Below are 18,870 nucleotides of genomic sequence, written 5' to 3'. Positions count from 1 at the left end.
TTGGAATACTGACTACCCTAGGTAAAGAAATGTGCATGGGTAATTAAATGGGAAAATATATCAAGTCAAGGCACCATAAATGCTATTCAGAAATTTCACATTAAGACTACAAAAAGTACAATTATAAACCAAACTTAATTTTTGGGTTTCCCAGGACACAATGTTCTACAGGTTTAAAACCATTCATAGGTTCATAGGGCTAGAGGCCCAACAGCCCTTACAAGCTTAGCCATATTTAACCAGAGTTTCTGAATTTTCAATAGCTAGGTGAATGCTATGGTATCCCAATACAGACGGCTTCTGTTTATGAGGGGCATGGACACCACCCCAGGAGTAAATCTGATTGCTCATCCATTGATCTAGGTTGCACTTGGGTCAGGGAAGGGCTTTTCTTTACATGAATGGGAAGCTTGTTCCAGAAAAGGGTAGTCAGATGCATCCATCTTTCAAGCAAGATGTCAGAAGCTAGGTTTAAGATCCATGGAATGAGCGACCCTCGTGCAGTTTGATTTACAATGTGCAGGGCTGAATCAGAGGCCGTCCAGACAGATCACCCCGTAGTATGCAGGAAAGAATACAGGGATAGGGCTTTCAATATTTCCATATAGGACTTTTTATACTCTGTATCCTCCTGGTGAGAAACCTCTGGGATGGCTTCAGATGTTGCAGATGTCTAGTGAGGTACACACAAAGGGTGCATTATGCTCTATTATTGGTCTGCTGAGGAGGGCCAAGTACAATGGAATTATTTCTTTGATCTGGATGCCATGCCCTTAGTTGTGCCATAGGACTTTCACTGTGGACACATTGTGGTCAGTTTTGGGTACTCAGGTTGATCGTAATCTGATCACATCACACCACTGGGTGTGCACTTGGAAGGTGCTGTCTATATTGTAATTAGCTGGGGTATTCCTTTCACAAAGGGAATTATGCATTTTATTTGCATTTCATTTCAATCCCTGGTCCTAGCACCAATCACTTGCCTGCACATGTCCTTTCCTGCAGTATCATTCAGGGATTCATTGATAGTCAGTTTACAATCTGAAAACCTGGTTAGCTAAAGGCATTCTACAATTGCTTTGACTTCTGAGAAACACTGAAAAGGAGAGGGCCTAGTACAGAACCCTGTGGTAACACTGCTGGTGAATGGCCTCTTGTTAGAGGTGAATTCACCCACTGAGTGTCCTGCGAGCCATTTGGCTAACCACCTGACATAAGGAGTTTATACCCAGTTGAGAGAGTTTCTCTATAATAGTGTGGACAGCATTAAGTGTTTTGGCCAGGTCAAGTGGTATGCAGTCTTGACCTCATCCATGGCCTTTGAGACTTTTTTCCAGACAGGCTCTACTCAAATAGACTGGGTCAGGTAGAGTTTGGAGATCATAGTATTTTCTCTATGGCCTTAAAGATGAGGCTAGTTTGGCTTATGGGTCTATAATTCCCAGGACTGGTTGATGGTCCCCCCCTTGTGCAAACAGATGACTGTTGCTGTCCATTATGCTGGATCATAGCCTTATGAAGGCTGTGGTTAAAACAGGGATGCAGGTGGGTCTGTTGTCATTTTATTTAAAAAGCAACCTGGGGGTGTTGTCAGGGCCCACTGATGGTGTTAACCTTAGAGTGTGCAGAAATAACCTGCTCAAGATAGACTGAGGAATGGTGACTGGTATACTTTGGGGGATGACCAGTGGGGCAGATGGTGAAGTTTGATCCAAATTGTCAGCTAGCAGGTTGGCCATTTCCTCCAGTTGAGTATGCAAGGTGCCACCTACAGCCAACTCTGCATAAGTGGATATTCTCCTCAATTTTGGATGTAGTTAAAAAATGCTTTGTGATTTTTGACTAGGGAGGATTTTTGCTTCACAACTTGCTTTTGAGGATCTTTACCACATCTGGTTTTAGGCTAGTGAGGAATCTCTATGAAGCCTGTTCCCACTTTTTAGACTGTTTCCTTCCTTTGTTGTATAGCCCGGGGGGGGGGGGGGGGGTCTACCAGAATTACTGGTCTTTTTGGCAAAACTTTGTTTTAGTATGGTCCAGTGTTGCCAATTCTATGTAACTGCTTAAGTTACTATAAAGGGCATTGGTGTGACCTCTGCCTAGAATTTTATTTTCTGGGCTTAAGGGAGCTTTGACATTTCTTATGTCATTGCTTAGAAGATAATCTGTCTTAGAAAACTTCAACATTGAGCTCGGAGTACCTGGCCTAATATTTATTTCAAGGGAGACAATTTTGTGGTACGATCTTACCAATGAGGACATTACAAGGGATACAATGCTCCCCCATGCGAGTACTATGTCCAGGATATTTGGACTCCTAGTGTGTGCTGACCAGCTGTTCCAGAGCATCTGCACTGCCAAAGTCCAACAGCCTCGGAGCCTTTATCTTAGTGATCACATGTATGGTCCCTCAGTCAATGATAGGATAATTAAAATCTTCCATAAGGTATTGGGCTACATGGTGAGAGACTCCAGAAAGTGAGGTAAAGGATAGGTTTTTCCTGGTTCATGGCAGGTGACCTATAGCCAATGTTGTAGGGGATTTTGTCTAGCTAGGGAGTCCTACCGTGACTAGTCTTAAGGCATAGTTATCCTTTATGAAGATGGATACACTTGCTTTGGTTCTTTCTTGCTCAGTTGATCTGAATGTATGGAAGGAGTTGTAGCCTTGCACAGCTAGGATGCTTTGTGGCTTTGAATCATGTCTCAATGACTGCAGACATCAGCATTTTCCAAGACTAGTTCTAGGGAGTGCAGTTTAGACTCTGTGCAGACCATCTGGCAAACCAGCATGGCCTGTTGAGTGTTCCCTCAAGCTGGTGAACATCAGACCCCTTAGGCTGACACCAAATGTCAAGGCAATTGTTAGTCAATCATGTTTTTTGTATTGTGGCATCATTCTTGGTGAAGATAGATTGCTGCTCAATGTTAGGCTCATACCCGCCTGTGACAATCTGAAAGGTCACGGTCTTCATATAGTCCAGGAAGGTATTTCAGGTCATTCACATTCACATGGACTACAAGTCTTATTGGTACTTGTGGCTGAGTAACAAGTGCTTGTGTGATCAGATGGATTTTGGCATCGAAATAGCCATAACCTTCCCCTTTTCTAGCCTTGTGAGTGGGGGTGTCTGGAGTCTCCCATGACCAGTATTGTTAGGTTGTGCGGTCGGTGCTTTATGGGCTTGTTTGATGAGACTGGTCTCGTGTTGTGGTTGTTTGCTCTGAATGCATGCGAGGCATTTGAAGGCATCATTTGGAAAGTCTGCCAAACCTCAAATCCAGGATGGTTGGCAACCCTACTCAATCAACGGGATTTTAAATTTTTATTGGTACAGGGCATAGTTTACTTGCTGCACTGCCCATCTTACCAGTCAAGCACTCCAGAACACTCGTTACATAGAGTCACTTTTCTACTGTTCCACAGTAAACAGTGGTGGTTCCGATTTGCATTTGATTGGCTCATATATCACAATTGTAGCCAATTAGCATTGCAGTATTTGCAAATCTGATGACTTCTAATGCAAAGTGAGCCAATGAGGACACAAGTCATTCAATGGCATGCTGCTACAGTTTTTGTAGCACTGCAATACCTTTGAAAAGGGTATTCTAGGGAAACAGTTTGCTGGATAATCTTGGTGGTTTTCTTGTTGCATTCAGATATTTCTGCCCACCTTCTCTACAGCACAGGAGGTTGTGGACTTGTCAGACAATTGGCACCTTTATGACAAGGTAACTACAAACGAGTTAAGAAAGGTGAGCTACTTAGTCAACACTTGCTGACAATGCCTGAAATTGAATACATTTTCTAATGTTTTGCATCATTCTCATTTTGTTCCACATTGACAGGGTCGGTCACGCAGCATTAAGTTAAAGATTTTTTATTTATTTTAACAGCCATGATAAAGTCTGAATCATATCAATTCAGCGAAATCATAGCTCTAAATTAATCAGACAAATCCAGAAATACAACCAAGGATCCTTCCTGTATACGGAGGACAACTATAGAAACAGACATATCAACGCAAGACAAATCTTTATTCAGCAATTAAAGCTTTTGGGTCCATGCCCTCTCAATACTAAACTCAACACAATCAAGCTTTTAAAATAGGAGCAAAACTATCATATGACTATAGCCAGCCAATCATGTGGTAGTATATAAAACACAATATATAAATATAAAACAAATGCCTAATGGATATTATATAAAATGCTACTAATACTCTGGGAGTAGCCTCAGAACTCACTATGGACTTTAAGTTGCTGGAAAGGAAAGTAGAGTACTTTCAAGCGCTTTCAATGGCAGCACTTGTTTCCTGGCTTACCTGGATATGTGCATCGTTCCACGAGGCTTACAAGTCATAAAGATGCAATCGTATGGCAATGCATATCCAGAACTTCTCAAATGCTGGCAACAGCTTAACTTGAAGCTGAGACTATTATATGGCTCTAATGAATGACTATTTAAATACAGAATATGGGTCAGAATATGGGTTGAAGGAAGAAAGTGAGTATGGAAAATGTACTAATGGAGATGCCCCGTTTCCCTAATATGCTTGTCACGTATCAAAAGATGCTTAATGAGTGGCTTGAAGCAGCTAAAAAAAAAATGGAAGCTGTTGAGGGACATAACTTTCCAAAAAGGCCATATTCTCCTGGCAGAGACTGGAGTCTCAATACAAATATTTCCATAAACAACTCATTGAATGAGCTAGACTACTTCCTGGAGATGAGAGCAGCTCCATTAGCCAAATCAGAACGTGGTTACCATAGAATCCACTACCACGTTAGTGGTTTCAGTGAAAGTTGCACCCAACACCTATCATTCCAGTAGTAAGCATGATGGATGATGCAAGCTCCAGTGTGAGGTGTACTTCAGGGATAATGGAAGCTAGTAATGAAGTTAGTAAATAAGGCCAACAGCTTTTTGAAAGCTTCTGCCCTTGGTTTGCAAAAACGTTTCTAATTGGAACAAGCCGAGAAAGTGCAAGAACAGAGCACTTCAAGGGAACAAAACAGGTCCCAGACAGAAGAATGAAAGCCTGGTGGATCAGGGCAAATTAATCTGGAAATAACTCTAGGTAACTTATCTTCTGTTTTAATGAATTCACACCTTTCATTACTTCAGAAAGGCTTAAAACTTTTATACCAACTGCAATGGACAATTTAGTGGCTGCCCTGACTGACTTAAACATTGAATTTAAAAATGTTATTTAAAAGGAAGGGTGTTTGAAAAGTCTGTTACTTGCAAACGGAGAAGCACTTTTATACCAGTAAGTGTACCAGTGAGAACAGCATTTCATGATGTATGTGAAGCTGAGTTAAGAATGTTAACTTCAGTAAAAGCCAAGCATAGGAAATGTAATCTAACTTATGAAGAATCATTAGCACTGAAAGCTTTACAGAATGATAATTTGGTTATCAAACAAGCAGACAAGGGGTGTTCTGTGGTCATTATGGACAGGGATAGTTATATGGAGTCTATGAAACTGTTGAGGGAAGGAAATATCTAAGCTTATTTCCCCTATGGAAGTTAAGAAATGTATAAGTGAAGTAAATGTTAATATATGACTTACTATTAACTGGGGATATAGACTTGGATTCATTTAATTTTTTACTGTACCTTGTCCCATAACAGCTATATGGACTACCTAAAATACATAAATCACTTCACCCACCTATGAGACCTATAGTTTCTATATATCTGGAGAGGAAATTGACAATTTTTACCTAGTTGTAGAAATATTCTAAAAAGACTATAGATTTCATCCTGAAATTACAAACTTGGTAGGATACCTTACAAGAGATGCATCAGGGGGAATACTTATTGGTGACGTTGGATATGTCACTGTTTAGCGATTCCTAATGAGAATGGAATACAAGCCACAAGGGAATTCCTAGTTCACAATGATGTGATACCAGCAAGGGAATTTGTGCACTATTGGATATAGTTCTAAACTTATTTGATAGTGAGTTTTAGTTGACCGGGGTAGTAATGAGGACATCTGTGGCCAACACATGCCAATGTTTCTCCATCAGTGGCAGACCACTTATGTATGTAATGCTCTGAATGATTTGAGTCAGGTGGTCTGCTTGTATCATTTTGTTTGTTTTATCAGTTTTATCATTTGGAAAGGAGCAATTGATGAATTACATGAATATATTGAGTATTTGAATAGTACCACTTTCCTTAAGCTTAAGGAATGCTCTGCAACTGATAGTGTTTCTGGACCGCTTGTATTGTACATTTATATTTATATAATATCCATTAGGTATTATTTTATATTTATATATTGTATTGCGTTACATACAACCACATAATTGGCTGGCTGTAGTCATGATAGTTTCACTCCTATTTTAAAAGATTGATTGTGTTTGTGTGTTAGTACTGAGAAATGGTGTGGACCCAAAAGCTTTGCTTGCTGAATAAAGATTTGTCTTGACGTTGGGATTCGTTAATAAATCCAGAAATAATCAGGGACACAAAATATTAGTACTATTAACACGAGACACTAAGAATGTCATGCATTTTCTGAAGTAAAATCATTAAATGCAGCTCAGTACCTTTTTCTCCAAAAGTTAAAAAACAGTTTTAGGAGGGCTCAAGAGTGGCAGAGCTAAGATTTGAGGCAAAAATCGGGAACAATTGAGAGGTATGATCAAAATGACTAAAGTAATGCATTTTAACCATCCTGCAAGTTTCCCAATTGAAGTTGTTAGAAAGCTGTTAAGTGGTCCACATTTTGGAGATGGAAGGTTGAGAGCTAGTCGCTTTTACTCAACTAGGCAGAAGTACATTTTATAGCTCCTAATGCAAAGATAGGAGTAGGGCTCATTTGTTATTGGACTTAGTAAGTTTAGTATTTACATATTTGTTGACATTTGATTACTGGGAAAGTGACTGGGTAGGTTGTCTCCAGACCAGTCATTAACTTCACAGGTTTAAATGATAAAGGAGCTGCGATGTGGAGTGGTTGGAATATCTAGTACAAGCTTTGTTTAAATAGTTGAGGTCAGTCATTTTCTGCCAAGTAGAAATAGTGCTAGCGATTGCAATGTATGAATTGTTCCTGCAGATCTAGTTTGGACATTTGATTAAAGTCAGACTAGGTAATTGGCCTGTGAATTGGCTGCTTAATACCAATTACTGTTGAGGACTATTTCAGCCAGGTTGCACAGAAATGGTACATTTTGGCAGTGTGAATAGGGTGTTCCACATTTTTACTATTTATCACAGTGCTAGGGTTTATATTCCACATTGGCCCTTTAAGAGGTGCGGGACCTATGCTGACTATTCAAGACATGCTGTAAATACCAGTAATTCATTTTTGATTTGAGGTTACTGTTTTTTGTTGAACATTAAAGCTTCTGTTTACGGTTTGTCTTGTTTATTTTCATCCACTCCACAACAGACTCAAAACACCTGAATCAAACAGACAGCGATCCGTCTCTGCTAGGTTAACCAGTCAAACAGTGAACAGGACTCATAACAAGGAATAAAATAAGATTTATTAAATTAAAATCAAATATCTAAAGAACGTGGTAAGCGCTTTCATCTGCATTAGCAGACTTCAGACCACTAAACAGCAGAAATGGAAACATTTAACATTTTGGCGCCAAATCCATTCAAAATTCAAACAGCTGACATCCACTTAAAGTGCCAGTGCATATATCTTGTGAATACAGTTTAGTTTCAGTAAAATCGATATGCATCAAAAGGTGCATACTCAACTTGATAAGCTCCATAACTAAAAACACATAATTTGGGATTAAATATAAAAAGATGTTGGAGCGCGCTAAAAATAACCAGAACTCTGAAGCAGGATGCCTCCACCAAAAAATGTGGTTCCTGTAGACAATATTTTGCTATAAACGATAATAGGGGATGTAAATTGGATGACATCAACAGGACCTATATTAAGTTTAAAAAGGGAACAGTCATAGTACTAATATAATATATCTTGCAAAATGTGCATCCTGTACAGCATTCTATATTGGGAAAACTGAAAGGCAATTAAGGAAGCGGATTTATGAACATATGTATGGGATTAAGGTCCGAGACACCAATAATGCTTTAAAGTGTACGGTGACACGTTTTTGGATTTGCCATAATTGATCATGTAGTTAGGTCCCCATGAGGAGGTAAAAGTATGTGGCAGATGAAGACTAATGCCACAAAGTTCCCAGGTATTAATTTTATTTCAAACCCTTATTGCAACTATTATAAGTTGAATGTTTTTTGTGTGTAATTTCATTTGATGTGAACCATTTATGTATTTCATAGGTTCGTACTAGGCTATCTGCCCTAGGGCATTTATAAGCCTAGCCAGAGTGTGTGGCTTTCACCACCCCTTAGGATGAGAATACTATGCCCATTTAAGGTTTAGTTTACTGTACCTCTGTCTAGCAGTGACAGAGATGACCCCCGGGGTAAACCTACGATCTCCCATCCACTCGTCAAGACTTCTCTTGAATAGAGTTAGTGAGGGGCTCTGCCTAACATGGATTGGGATTCTGTTAGAGTGTAGGGAGCCTCTGGGTTATGAATCTGTCCCTCCAGCATGTCTTATTTATTTCTGTGTTGAGGTTTAAGTCTCTTGCTCTTGTGGCTCTGATGGATTTGGATTTTTTGAGGTGGAGCATGTCCATTAATTCTGGATTGGACATGGCCTTGTACGTTAGGCACAGGTTCACCTCTGAGTAGGTGGTATGCGACTGAATAGAGCTGGAGTTTCTTCAGTCGGGCAGCATATGACATATGTTTAAGACCCTTTATCCTCTTGGTGAGGAACTTTTGGGGTCTTTCCAACTGCTGCAGGTGTCGGGTGAGATACATCCCAAATGGGGCATTGTACTCAATCATTGGCCTAAGAGATGAGTACAGGGGCACAATGACCTCTCTTGATCTAGATGTGAAACCCTTCATAAGGTGGGCAATATAGAAGGTCTTCCTAACCACTTTGGCAATGTGAGTGTCAAATGAGAGGTTAGTCAACCTGGGTCCCTAGGTCCCTGATTACCTCTTCCGTACTTAATGGATTACCACCTATGTGGTAATTTCTGGGTACCTTGTTTTTCCCAAAGGGTATGACTATACATTTTTTGGCATTAAGCTTAAGGCCATGGCTCTGGCACCAATTATCCATTTCTATGAGTCCTCTCTGAAGGATGTTTGTGTCCGCTGGAGTATCAATTATGGTGCCCAGTTTGCAGTCATCTGCAAACTTTGTCAGCCACAATCCACCTATGTTTGCCTGTACCTCGGAAAAATAAATGCCAAACAAGACGGGTCCCAGGACTGAGCCCTGTGGGACACCACTTGTGACTGGCTTAGAGTCTGACATAACTCCAGCAACTCTGACCCTGTGGGTTCTGTCCTTGAGCCAGTTTGCAACCCATCTCGTAAGCTGGTGAGTTTGTCTATGATGCCCGAGTGTGGTATTGTGTCAAAGGCTTTTGCAAGGTCAAGGTAGGCTGTGTGAACTGCCTTACCTTCATCAATGGCCTTACAGTTTCAAAAAAGTCGACCAAGTTAAAAAGGCAGGATCTGCCCTTGACAAAGCCAAATTGGGTAGGATCCAATGTCTGTAGGTCCCCAATGTCTTTTACGAGTTCCATAATGATCCTCCATAGCTTTGCAGACCAGGCTCATCAAGCTTATGGGACGGTAATTTCCAGGGTCCGTAGAAGCACCGCCTTTGTGAAGTGGGACCACTGTTGCCGTACGCCACTCTTTGGGTACGTATCCTGTAGTAAGGCTAAGATTAAACAGCAGCCTTATGTTTGGGTTTAGTTCCTCTTGGAGTTCATATAGCACACAGCCCGGGACACCGTCCGGTCCCACTGATGCTGTGTTTTTAGCTTTAGAGAGGGCGGCTCTCACCTGGGCATCTGAGATGTTAGGGAGGCTACACTCTGCTGGGATAGTTATTTCTCCTTTTGGGGGGGAGGGGGAGGAGAAATTTGCACTGAAACTATCTGCCAGAATGATGGCAATGTCAGTGGGTTCAGTGTATTTGTCATTTTGGACGAACTCTGAGCATATCTGGGAGTTTCCACCCAGGTTTCTAACATAGTATGTATTTCTTTGGATTTGAGATTAGTGATATATTTAGTGTTAGTATTTTATACCTCTTGTTTTAAGTTCCCCTCAGTGAAATATGCCTAGTAAATTACTGAGTCTAAAACAGCACAGTTGTTTCATATATATATATATATATATATATATATATATATATATATATATATATATATATATATATATATATATATATATATATATATATATATATATATATATATATATATATATATATATATATAGTTTTATATATTTTTAATTTGCATAATTTATACAAATTTTATATCTTTATATATTTTATGGTAGTGGGTATTATTGTGCACTTTGTGTTTTTAGTTATGGATCTTATCAAGTTGAGTATACACCTTTTGATGCGTATCGATTTTACTGTGAAAACTGTATTCACAAGATATATGCACTAGCACTTTAAGTGGATGTCAGCTGTTTGACTTGAATGGATTTGGCACCAAAATATTAAATGTTTCCATTTCTGCTGTTTAGTGGTCTGATGTCTGCTAATGCAGATGAAAGCGCTTACCACATTCTTTAGATATTTCAAGTTGATTTTAATTTAATAAATCTTATTTTATTCCTTGTTCGAGTCTTGTTTATTTTCATGCATTTTGTTGAGTGCTGTATGCTTAGATATGAGCAAAGGCAATGCAAACATGGATAGTGATTTAGACCAGGACTGCAGCCCAAGGAAAAGGCTGAGAAAGCTATAGAATGTCAGTTTTGTCAAATGGCAAACTATTTTCCCATGGTGTTAAGCAGTCCAGGGCAACATGTTTGCTGCTCATGGTATTTTTTTTTTTTTTTTTTTTTTACAGTGGCATACAGTGGGGGGAGAAAAAGTGACTTGCAGACTCCCAGAAAAGCACACCTTTCCATGAAATCTGCTGCCAGACCATTTTTAAGAGAGCAGCATTAAATGGAGTTGGACACAATGGCAGCAGAATTGGTAAGGATCTATCACACTGTGCCATCACATTTCTTACAATTCTGCAAACTATGGATACAGCCAGTGACAGAGCTTAGTGCCAGACTCGGTCATCTGCAATAAGATGACCTGTGGTCACACTAAAGCAGACATTGATGATTGGGGTCTTCACTCTGAAGTCAGTTCAGTCAATTATACCACATTGAGATTCGGTAACAGATGCATCAAATTTGAAGCACTGCAAGATGTTAGTGTCTAGTATTTTACTGCAGAAACTGGCTTTAACAAAAAAACTGACTGAGCTTAAACATTCTACTTCTGTAGGGAACATGAAGTTTCAGCTCCTGGCTGACGATGTCTTCACAAAGTGCACATTGTATTCAGTCAATGCCAGTGTCAATTACAGGCACAAGCTGTCAGTCTTCAGAGTTGATGAAAAGAAATTACACGATCAAACCTACCCACAACACACGATTCACAATGTGCTGAAGTAATTGTGAAATTGGACTGATGAAATAGGGATGTCTGTTTATAGTGACATCAGCACATCAGTGAACCACAGAATGAACCTGCAGAAGCTTTTCTGAATTTGTAGAAAGTACCATGAATTGAGCCATGTACCAAGCAGACAGCTGTGTCTGGGTCCCACTGTCAATGGGTTATTGGAATCTTAAATTTTGTTTCTCTAGACAGTGAATGCACCAAGTTCATACAAATCAGAGCATAGAAGATGACACTATCAGGAATCTGTGAAGACCATCAAGAAAGCTTACTTATGCTTTGTGCAAAATATCTGCAGTGTTTTTTGAATTATCTGTTCAGAAATTGAAGTGGGAAGATTTTACATTCCTTGAGGTTTCTGGTAATGCAAGTCTTTACAGCAAAAATTGAATGAAATAGTTTTTTGGTTCCAACACATGATGTTCTTGAAAAAAAAGATATGTAGCCATTCCAGGCATCTATCATGTAAAATTTTTTGCACTCCTCTCAAGAAGTGTTTGACATACCTGAACAAGTGACGCAAGAGTCAGAAGATGGAATCGCTATTGCAGTAATTCACTTGTTTAAATTTTGGGGGTTTGTGGAGCGACATGTAAAAACTGCAGGCGCTGCCATGGGCTTATTTGAGAAAGTTTACTTGAGCGCACTGTACAATGAATTATGCATGGCTAAAGAAAGTTGACAAGCAGTGTTACCAATTTCACTACCACCATCATGTGACAAATGCATAGTCATTGCCCAGGACAATGCCTTTCTGGAAACTGTTCTTTTATGTACACTAATTGGAGTTTGGAATAGAACAGCCACTGTTGCTTTGGTGAAAACCAAACTGCAGGTTTTCGTAAATTACAGCAAGACCTGCAGTGAGTTTTACAAATTTGTTTTGCATAAGCTGCTATCAGCAGAGCACAGCAAGAAATACTGCAGAAAGTGCCGGATAGAGTAAAACCATACATACTAAAGAAAGTCTTACCCAATGCTATTGGGGCTAGCATTTTTTCACTGTTGTGTGGTTCTCTGCAATGCTATTAGGGCTAGTATTTTTGCCTGTAGTTCTGTTTGCGGTTCTCTGCATGTATAGTTGTTGCTAGCAGTTGATCTACTGCCATTACTGTTTTTTTTCAATCTTGGTGCAATATGCAGAACAGTTTGCTATTTCCTGCTTGTACTGTGAATTAGAGAATGCTTTAATTTTGACTATAGTAGTATAGTAGTAAGTGGTTAATGTCTGAAGTTGCTGTTACGCCACTTTCCTGGATCCGTTCAATTGCCATGGTAGATTTTAGTATGGGCTTAGTTTGTTGTTTCTAGAATACCAGATATCCAATCCAAATAAGCACAAGTAATTTGATAGAAGCATGCAACAGTTTTGCATGCTACAAAACTGTCACAAAATTGCTGCAAAACATGCATTTTTATAACTAATACAAAAATTTCTTGGGGTGATGTCCCTGGAGCTCCCCCAAATCATTTTCTCACACCTTAGGCACTTTGATATTCATCTTCCTTGTTGCAACCTTATCTCTGAGTTTTTGGCAAGTTACTAGTGAGCAACATAGCGTTTTCAAATTCTTAGTGCGCAATGTAGTATAACCTGTCTGGCATTTGATTTGTCTGAGAGTCTTGCCTCCATTTTCCTAGTACAACTACATTTTTCAAGATTAAGTTGTTTGTATACGCGAGACAATGTTACAATTGCTACATGACCTCAGGATGCTCATGTCCCATCAGACTGGGTACACAGATGGCAATAAACTGCCTATCCATGTTATCAGATTCTTATTGAGGGTTTTATCAGGGAAAGGAATGGCAGCACTGAGATTGAGTGGGAACTACATTATTTAGTCCAAGGTTAACAGTGATGCTGCTCAGCACACAACTTGGTTGCTCCTAGAGCAGAGGATGGATGTGGTTTCACCGAGTTACTAGAGGGAAATTTGTCTTCAAGGCATTTGTATCTGTACAGAGATCAGCTTTGCACAAATGCAAGATTTATTCTCTAGCAATCAGAAAAAGCACACAATAAGCTTTCCATCAGCAATCTCAGATAGGTTTAGATCAGCACACATGCTACAACACTGCAGAAAAAAAAACGTAAAATGGCTGGTTTGGAGCCCAAGTGCAAGACCACACAATCTAGTTAACAGACCTATCTTATAGTATGTCAGGTAAAACAGCAGGAGACCAGTGCCTTATTTAAATGCAGCAAATATAGCTTGTAAAGTAGTTTTGTTACAGATACAAGAATGTCATATCACCGCTAAAAATAATGGTGAAGTCATATTTCTACATCAGTGCACACTGTAGGCTAAAAGATCAATGCAACATTAGGAACAGTCACTCCTTTAGGTTAATGGTTTACAGTTTATGTAGTTTTGAGTTTTGCTGTATTTCAGGATTGAAAAAAGATCTGTGCTTACACTAAGACAGCAAATTTACTATATTGTTTTCCCATTTTCAGTAGGTGTTCATTAGCATCTGTGTGAAAATTAAGAAAAACTATGTTGGCAATACTGCTTCATAAAGGAATACGCAAAAACTGAGTTACATAAAAACAATTAGGAAAAATGCCATATAGCACAGGAGGCACATGCCATGGTGCATAAGGAAAGTATGAAATACAGAACAAACATTTCATGTATTCCATTTACCTTGTGCTGTGTAGTCTTGGGAAAGCAGGTCTGAGAATCTCTTGCAGATATGACAAATGGCATGATATGACAAGATTTGAACCTGTAAAGCTCTGTTTTAGAGCCTTTACTACAAGTGGGTGAACTCCACAGCAACTGAAGTTATGCTAGGTTTATTCTTACTTACAAAATAGGCATGACAGCCTAGAATTGTTTTACATCAACTGAAATGGTCTTTCAAGGCAAAGTTACAAAAGTTCAAACTGACCATTTCCTTACAAAGTTTCACTTGGTAAATCAGATAATTTGCTTGGTATTACTTGGTATTACCATCAAGTAAGAGATGCTCTATTCTCTGGAGCAACATCTGCCTTAGAATGCCATGGATAACACGTCTTTGTTAGAAAACATCCACACGACATACTGGATCTTTCAGCAAGTCTGTAAAGGTTTCACTTTCACTGGTACTCCATTTGACTGATCATACATAATTTACTCAGACAGTTCAAGGAGGTATCTTAGTTGACTAAAATCAGATTTCTCAAGATTCAGGTCATATTCAAACCCTTTGTGATGTAGCATTCAGAGAAGGCGACTGAGGAACACTCCTTTGATATCAATCTCCTCACTATCTCCCAAACCAAATAGAGATTCCAATGTCACAACACATCACACAAGGGTTTATTCACTTTGCCAAATGCCAAATGTTTACAATAGTAGTGGAGTTGAAGAATACTTAAGTCAATGAATCTCACTTTGGACAGTCAACTTGTTTCTAATTCAATCCTCATTTAATAGACAAATTGCTGGGAAGATTTGGAAGCAAGGAAACAGCATTCCTCTTGAATTTTCACTGCAAGCTTCAAGAGAGTCTGTCATGATGCTATTACTAGGGCGTTACAGCTTTGTCAAAAAAATGAGCAGTAAACTTAAGATTTAAATCCCAGACTAGGATGACTGACCATGGCAAGATGGGGTGGGACATAAATGTTATATGGGGTGGGACATTAATGTTATAGTTGTCAAGAATGACAGATTGAGTAAATCTACATAAAGAAATCAAATGGAGCTATAGAGGCGAAAGAAGTTCAGAACCTACATTGCGTTTATGGGATTAACTGCCAAAACAAGTGACCAGGCAAGTTAGACATGGGAGAAATCTGGTGGAGTGATACAGCACATCACTGAAGAAATGGAGAGAAAAAGGATAGGGAACACAGGGTAATACTCATGAGGGATCGGATTATACCAGGGCAGATTGATTCCAAGTTCCAAAGTGGAGGCAGCAGAAGTTGACTCAGATTGCTGGTGGAGGTTTAGCTAGGTGGTGCAGGACTATACTAGAAAGGATAGGGTTCTAGATGTGGTCTAGAATCAAGACCAGAAGGCTGTGGCTGCCCAGATGAAGGCAAAACTAAGTGATCATGCCTTTGGGGAGAATGAATTGTAAGGAACAGTCTGCCTTCTAGATTCCTCAGAAAACTGGCTAGTGTGCTGGCAGATCTGACAGACCACTGACCAACACAGACATGTTGCAAAATTGGAGGTCTACAAGTGTATTGTCCTTACATGTGGAGATTTGACCGCAACCAACATGGGCTTACAGCTACAAGGAGTTATCGGGCATATTTAGTCCAGTTGGTCTACATGGAATTCAGTAAAGCTGACCTACTAATATAGGTAGTTAACTGGATGGTGTGGTGGGATAGGAATGTGACTAGTGGACTATTGCAGGGGTCAATCCCATCTCCTATACTTTGCATTTCAACCATATTTGAGGTAGCAGAGGACAGAATTACTCTGCGGATGTAAGAATGATGTATTTGATTTATCACTACTGCACCTAAGGGAGGGTTTGGAAATGTTGACCAAGTGGGCAGGAAGGTGACAGTTCAGCTTCGATACAAATAAAGGCAAAGTCCAGCACTTGGACAGAAATAACCCTGTTGTGAAGCACCAGCTGTGGTGAGTGGAACTGACTAAGAGCAGGAAGGGGATACAAGGGTGTTGAACATCTGGACTGGACCACCAAGAACAGAAAGGAAGGCTGGCAGCAACAAAATGAATGCAGAGGGGTATATACTGGGAGATGAACTCCAGAAGTGAAGAGGCAATGCTTCCACTGAACTCATCCTGCACCAATCCACAACTGCATACAGCAATTATAACCTCAGGAGGGTGTCATACGGAAAATGATATCAGGCTTCTGGAAAGGCTCTAGAGGAAAGATAGAAAGGAGATTAGGATAGAAAATAAAGCATATGGCTAGAGTCTAGGACTAGAGCTAATGATGTTCTCAATACAGATGAGAATAGACAGGCAGGCATGATGTGGGTATACAATGTCATGGGAAGAAAATATGTAGGGATCATTAAACAAGAATGAAGAGAAAGGGGAACAGACAGCAGGTCGCATGGGCCATCTACTCTCGGAATTTGAAAATACTTGGAGATGGATCCATGAAATGGACAAGGAGTGGCACAGGGGGAGCCCAGAGGGATATTCAAAGGAACATGGTACATGCAAACAGTAGGGGGAAGATCAGAATGGATGGAGTTATAAATGCACATACAGTGTAGACTAGGCTTTTGTATCTCAAATGAAGTACTGTAATGCAGACCCTTCAGTACCACCTTCCAGTGGCAATCTTAGCTATCAGTTAAATTAGCTGGACATCATTTCTCACATTTTACATTTTTACAATCTTAAAACATCTCACCGTTTGGTACTTACATGTTCTGAATTGCATCAAGCATATTTTTACTTTCTCTCATTTTACATTCTTAGCTCACCCTGTTTGGTACTTACATGTTCTGAATTGCATTTTGTTACTTTGATTCCTGAACACATTGCCAAGGCAGCCTTCTCAGTGTTGAAAACACGAAATTGGACGTAACCAGCAGTAAACTCATCTAAGACAAAACCAACAAAATGTTATGCTAAGAGAAAGGTTAATATGTTTTTGCTATTGATATTAAAACTTTACTTCCTGAAAGAAGACATTCAAATGTGTTACTTTTAACATAGTAATACAACCCAAAGAAACCATAAATGTTTTATAAAAGAAATTCATGCAAAGGGATTCATTTCTGTGGCTTTAAAATCAGTTACTAAATAGCTGTGCTCATGCACCTGGCCATGTAGATGAGAAAGACTAATTGGCCTAACCAGCAGTCTTCAGCACAGATTTGCCTTGCAGATTAAAGTAGAGAGATAAAGACCAGACCTGCTAGTAAATGCTGCAATTTGCTCCCGTACGACCTGCTAGTAAATGCTGCAGTTTGCTCCCATTTAAGCTTTTAACTCAAATAAAAATTCTAATTCATGTTCACCAAAGTTATATGAATACATTAGGGGTGATGGTAAATTTGCCATTCAAGACAGCGTTGGAATTCAGGAAACATTTACTTGGTCACACCATGGCTAACTCACAGATGAAGTTGTGTGATGTAGTCAGAAACAATGTAGTTGGAGGCAGTTTGCATGAGTAAGGAGTCTGCTGGTGATGTCATGTGCCTCCATTTTTACAGGCTATGTCACAAGAAATGAGAATCCCTGTAGCATGCATGAAAAATCTATACGAGAGTTCACACTCACCTTCACAGCACTAGGAATGCTGGGAGACCCTTCAGCAATGTCCCTCTAAATGGGGAGGTCATTGATGTACATGACGTTCAAAAAGGGAGAAGGGCAAGAAGAGGATCCCAAAGGACAAAGGACATGAGGAAGGAAAGACAGATGGCAGTTGGAAAGAAAAGGTGTGGGAGATATTTTTTTAAAGGAGAGCATGGGGAGAAAGTAGTAAGGGGATGATGTGGACAGAGAGGGTATAGGGAGATGGAGGAGACAGGCAAACAAAAAAAATGAAATCATGGAAGTGCTGACAAAAGGAACACAATGGAGACCGAGAGAAGACATTACTTGATGGGGAGAACTGGACTACAAACAGGGGAGGGGGCTGAAACACCATGATAGGGGATAGAGTTAAGTAATGTCTCCCTTTCACATTACCCAGGGCAGCCTCCACAAATGTGAGTGGGATAGAAAATAAAGTGATACCTAAACAAGTCAGTCCCTCCACAACTGCCCTACTGGCTGGGTCCTGCAATTGGCATGCTGGGCAGGGCCAAGCAGTGGTTACACCAGGACATTTCCTCAAGGTGGCCAGTGTGGATGTCCTCCTCCAGTCTACCCCATCACTACCTCCTCCCCCCCCTATCTTGGTGATCAGAGGCCATAGTGGAACCCTCCAGATCATCCCATACATTCTAGAGGATCTAGATCCCCCCAGACAGGCCTAGAGGTTTCTGGAGAACCAGCAGTAGATGGTGGGGCAGGTCAGTGGTTTGATAACTTCTGCCACAGACAACTGTGGAAGTCAGCATAAAACAGTAGCATACATGCAAAGTAAAAACAGCAAACCTCACAAATATAAAAATGACAGTGAGAAAAACAAACTGTGTCTGCACATGTATAGAAATATAAAAGCTGTTGGGCATGTAATGATAATTTGGAGAAATGTTTCAAAAAATGTAACATTTGCTGATTCTTCAGCCTTGGAGACTGAGTGCTAATGGAGTCTCTCCTACAACTGATCATTCCTTTCAGGCTAGTAAATCTAACAGAGGGAGAAATGGCAGAAATGGAAGAAATGGTTTTAAATGATGAACAGATGAGTACAATGTACGGACTTTATCTTGTGAATTTATCTGATTTGA

At 39.9% G+C, this 18,870-nt stretch overlaps 1 protein-coding gene across 1 annotated transcript in view; it reads right to left on the bottom strand.

Annotated features, from left to right (window-relative positions):
- LOC122791270 (intelectin-1a-like) overlaps nt 1-18,870 on the bottom strand; it is a 181,602-nt gene that overhangs the window by 3,868 nt on the left and 158,864 nt on the right. The window contains exon 7 of the mRNA XM_044058941.1: nt 16,961-17,064. Coding sequence (XP_043914876.1) covers nt 16,961-17,064 — 104 coding nt within the window. The remainder of the gene's footprint in view (nt 1-16,960; nt 17,065-18,870) is intronic.

Source organism: Protopterus annectens, chromosome 17.part0 (assembly GCF_019279795.1).
Source record: "Protopterus annectens isolate FY-2018-M chromosome 17.part0, PAN1.0, whole genome shotgun sequence".
Taxonomy (NCBI): domain Eukaryota; kingdom Metazoa; phylum Chordata; order Ceratodontiformes; family Protopteridae; genus Protopterus; species Protopterus annectens.
The sequence above is the reverse complement of the archived record's forward strand: the minus strand, read 5'-3'. Positions and strand labels throughout refer to the sequence as shown.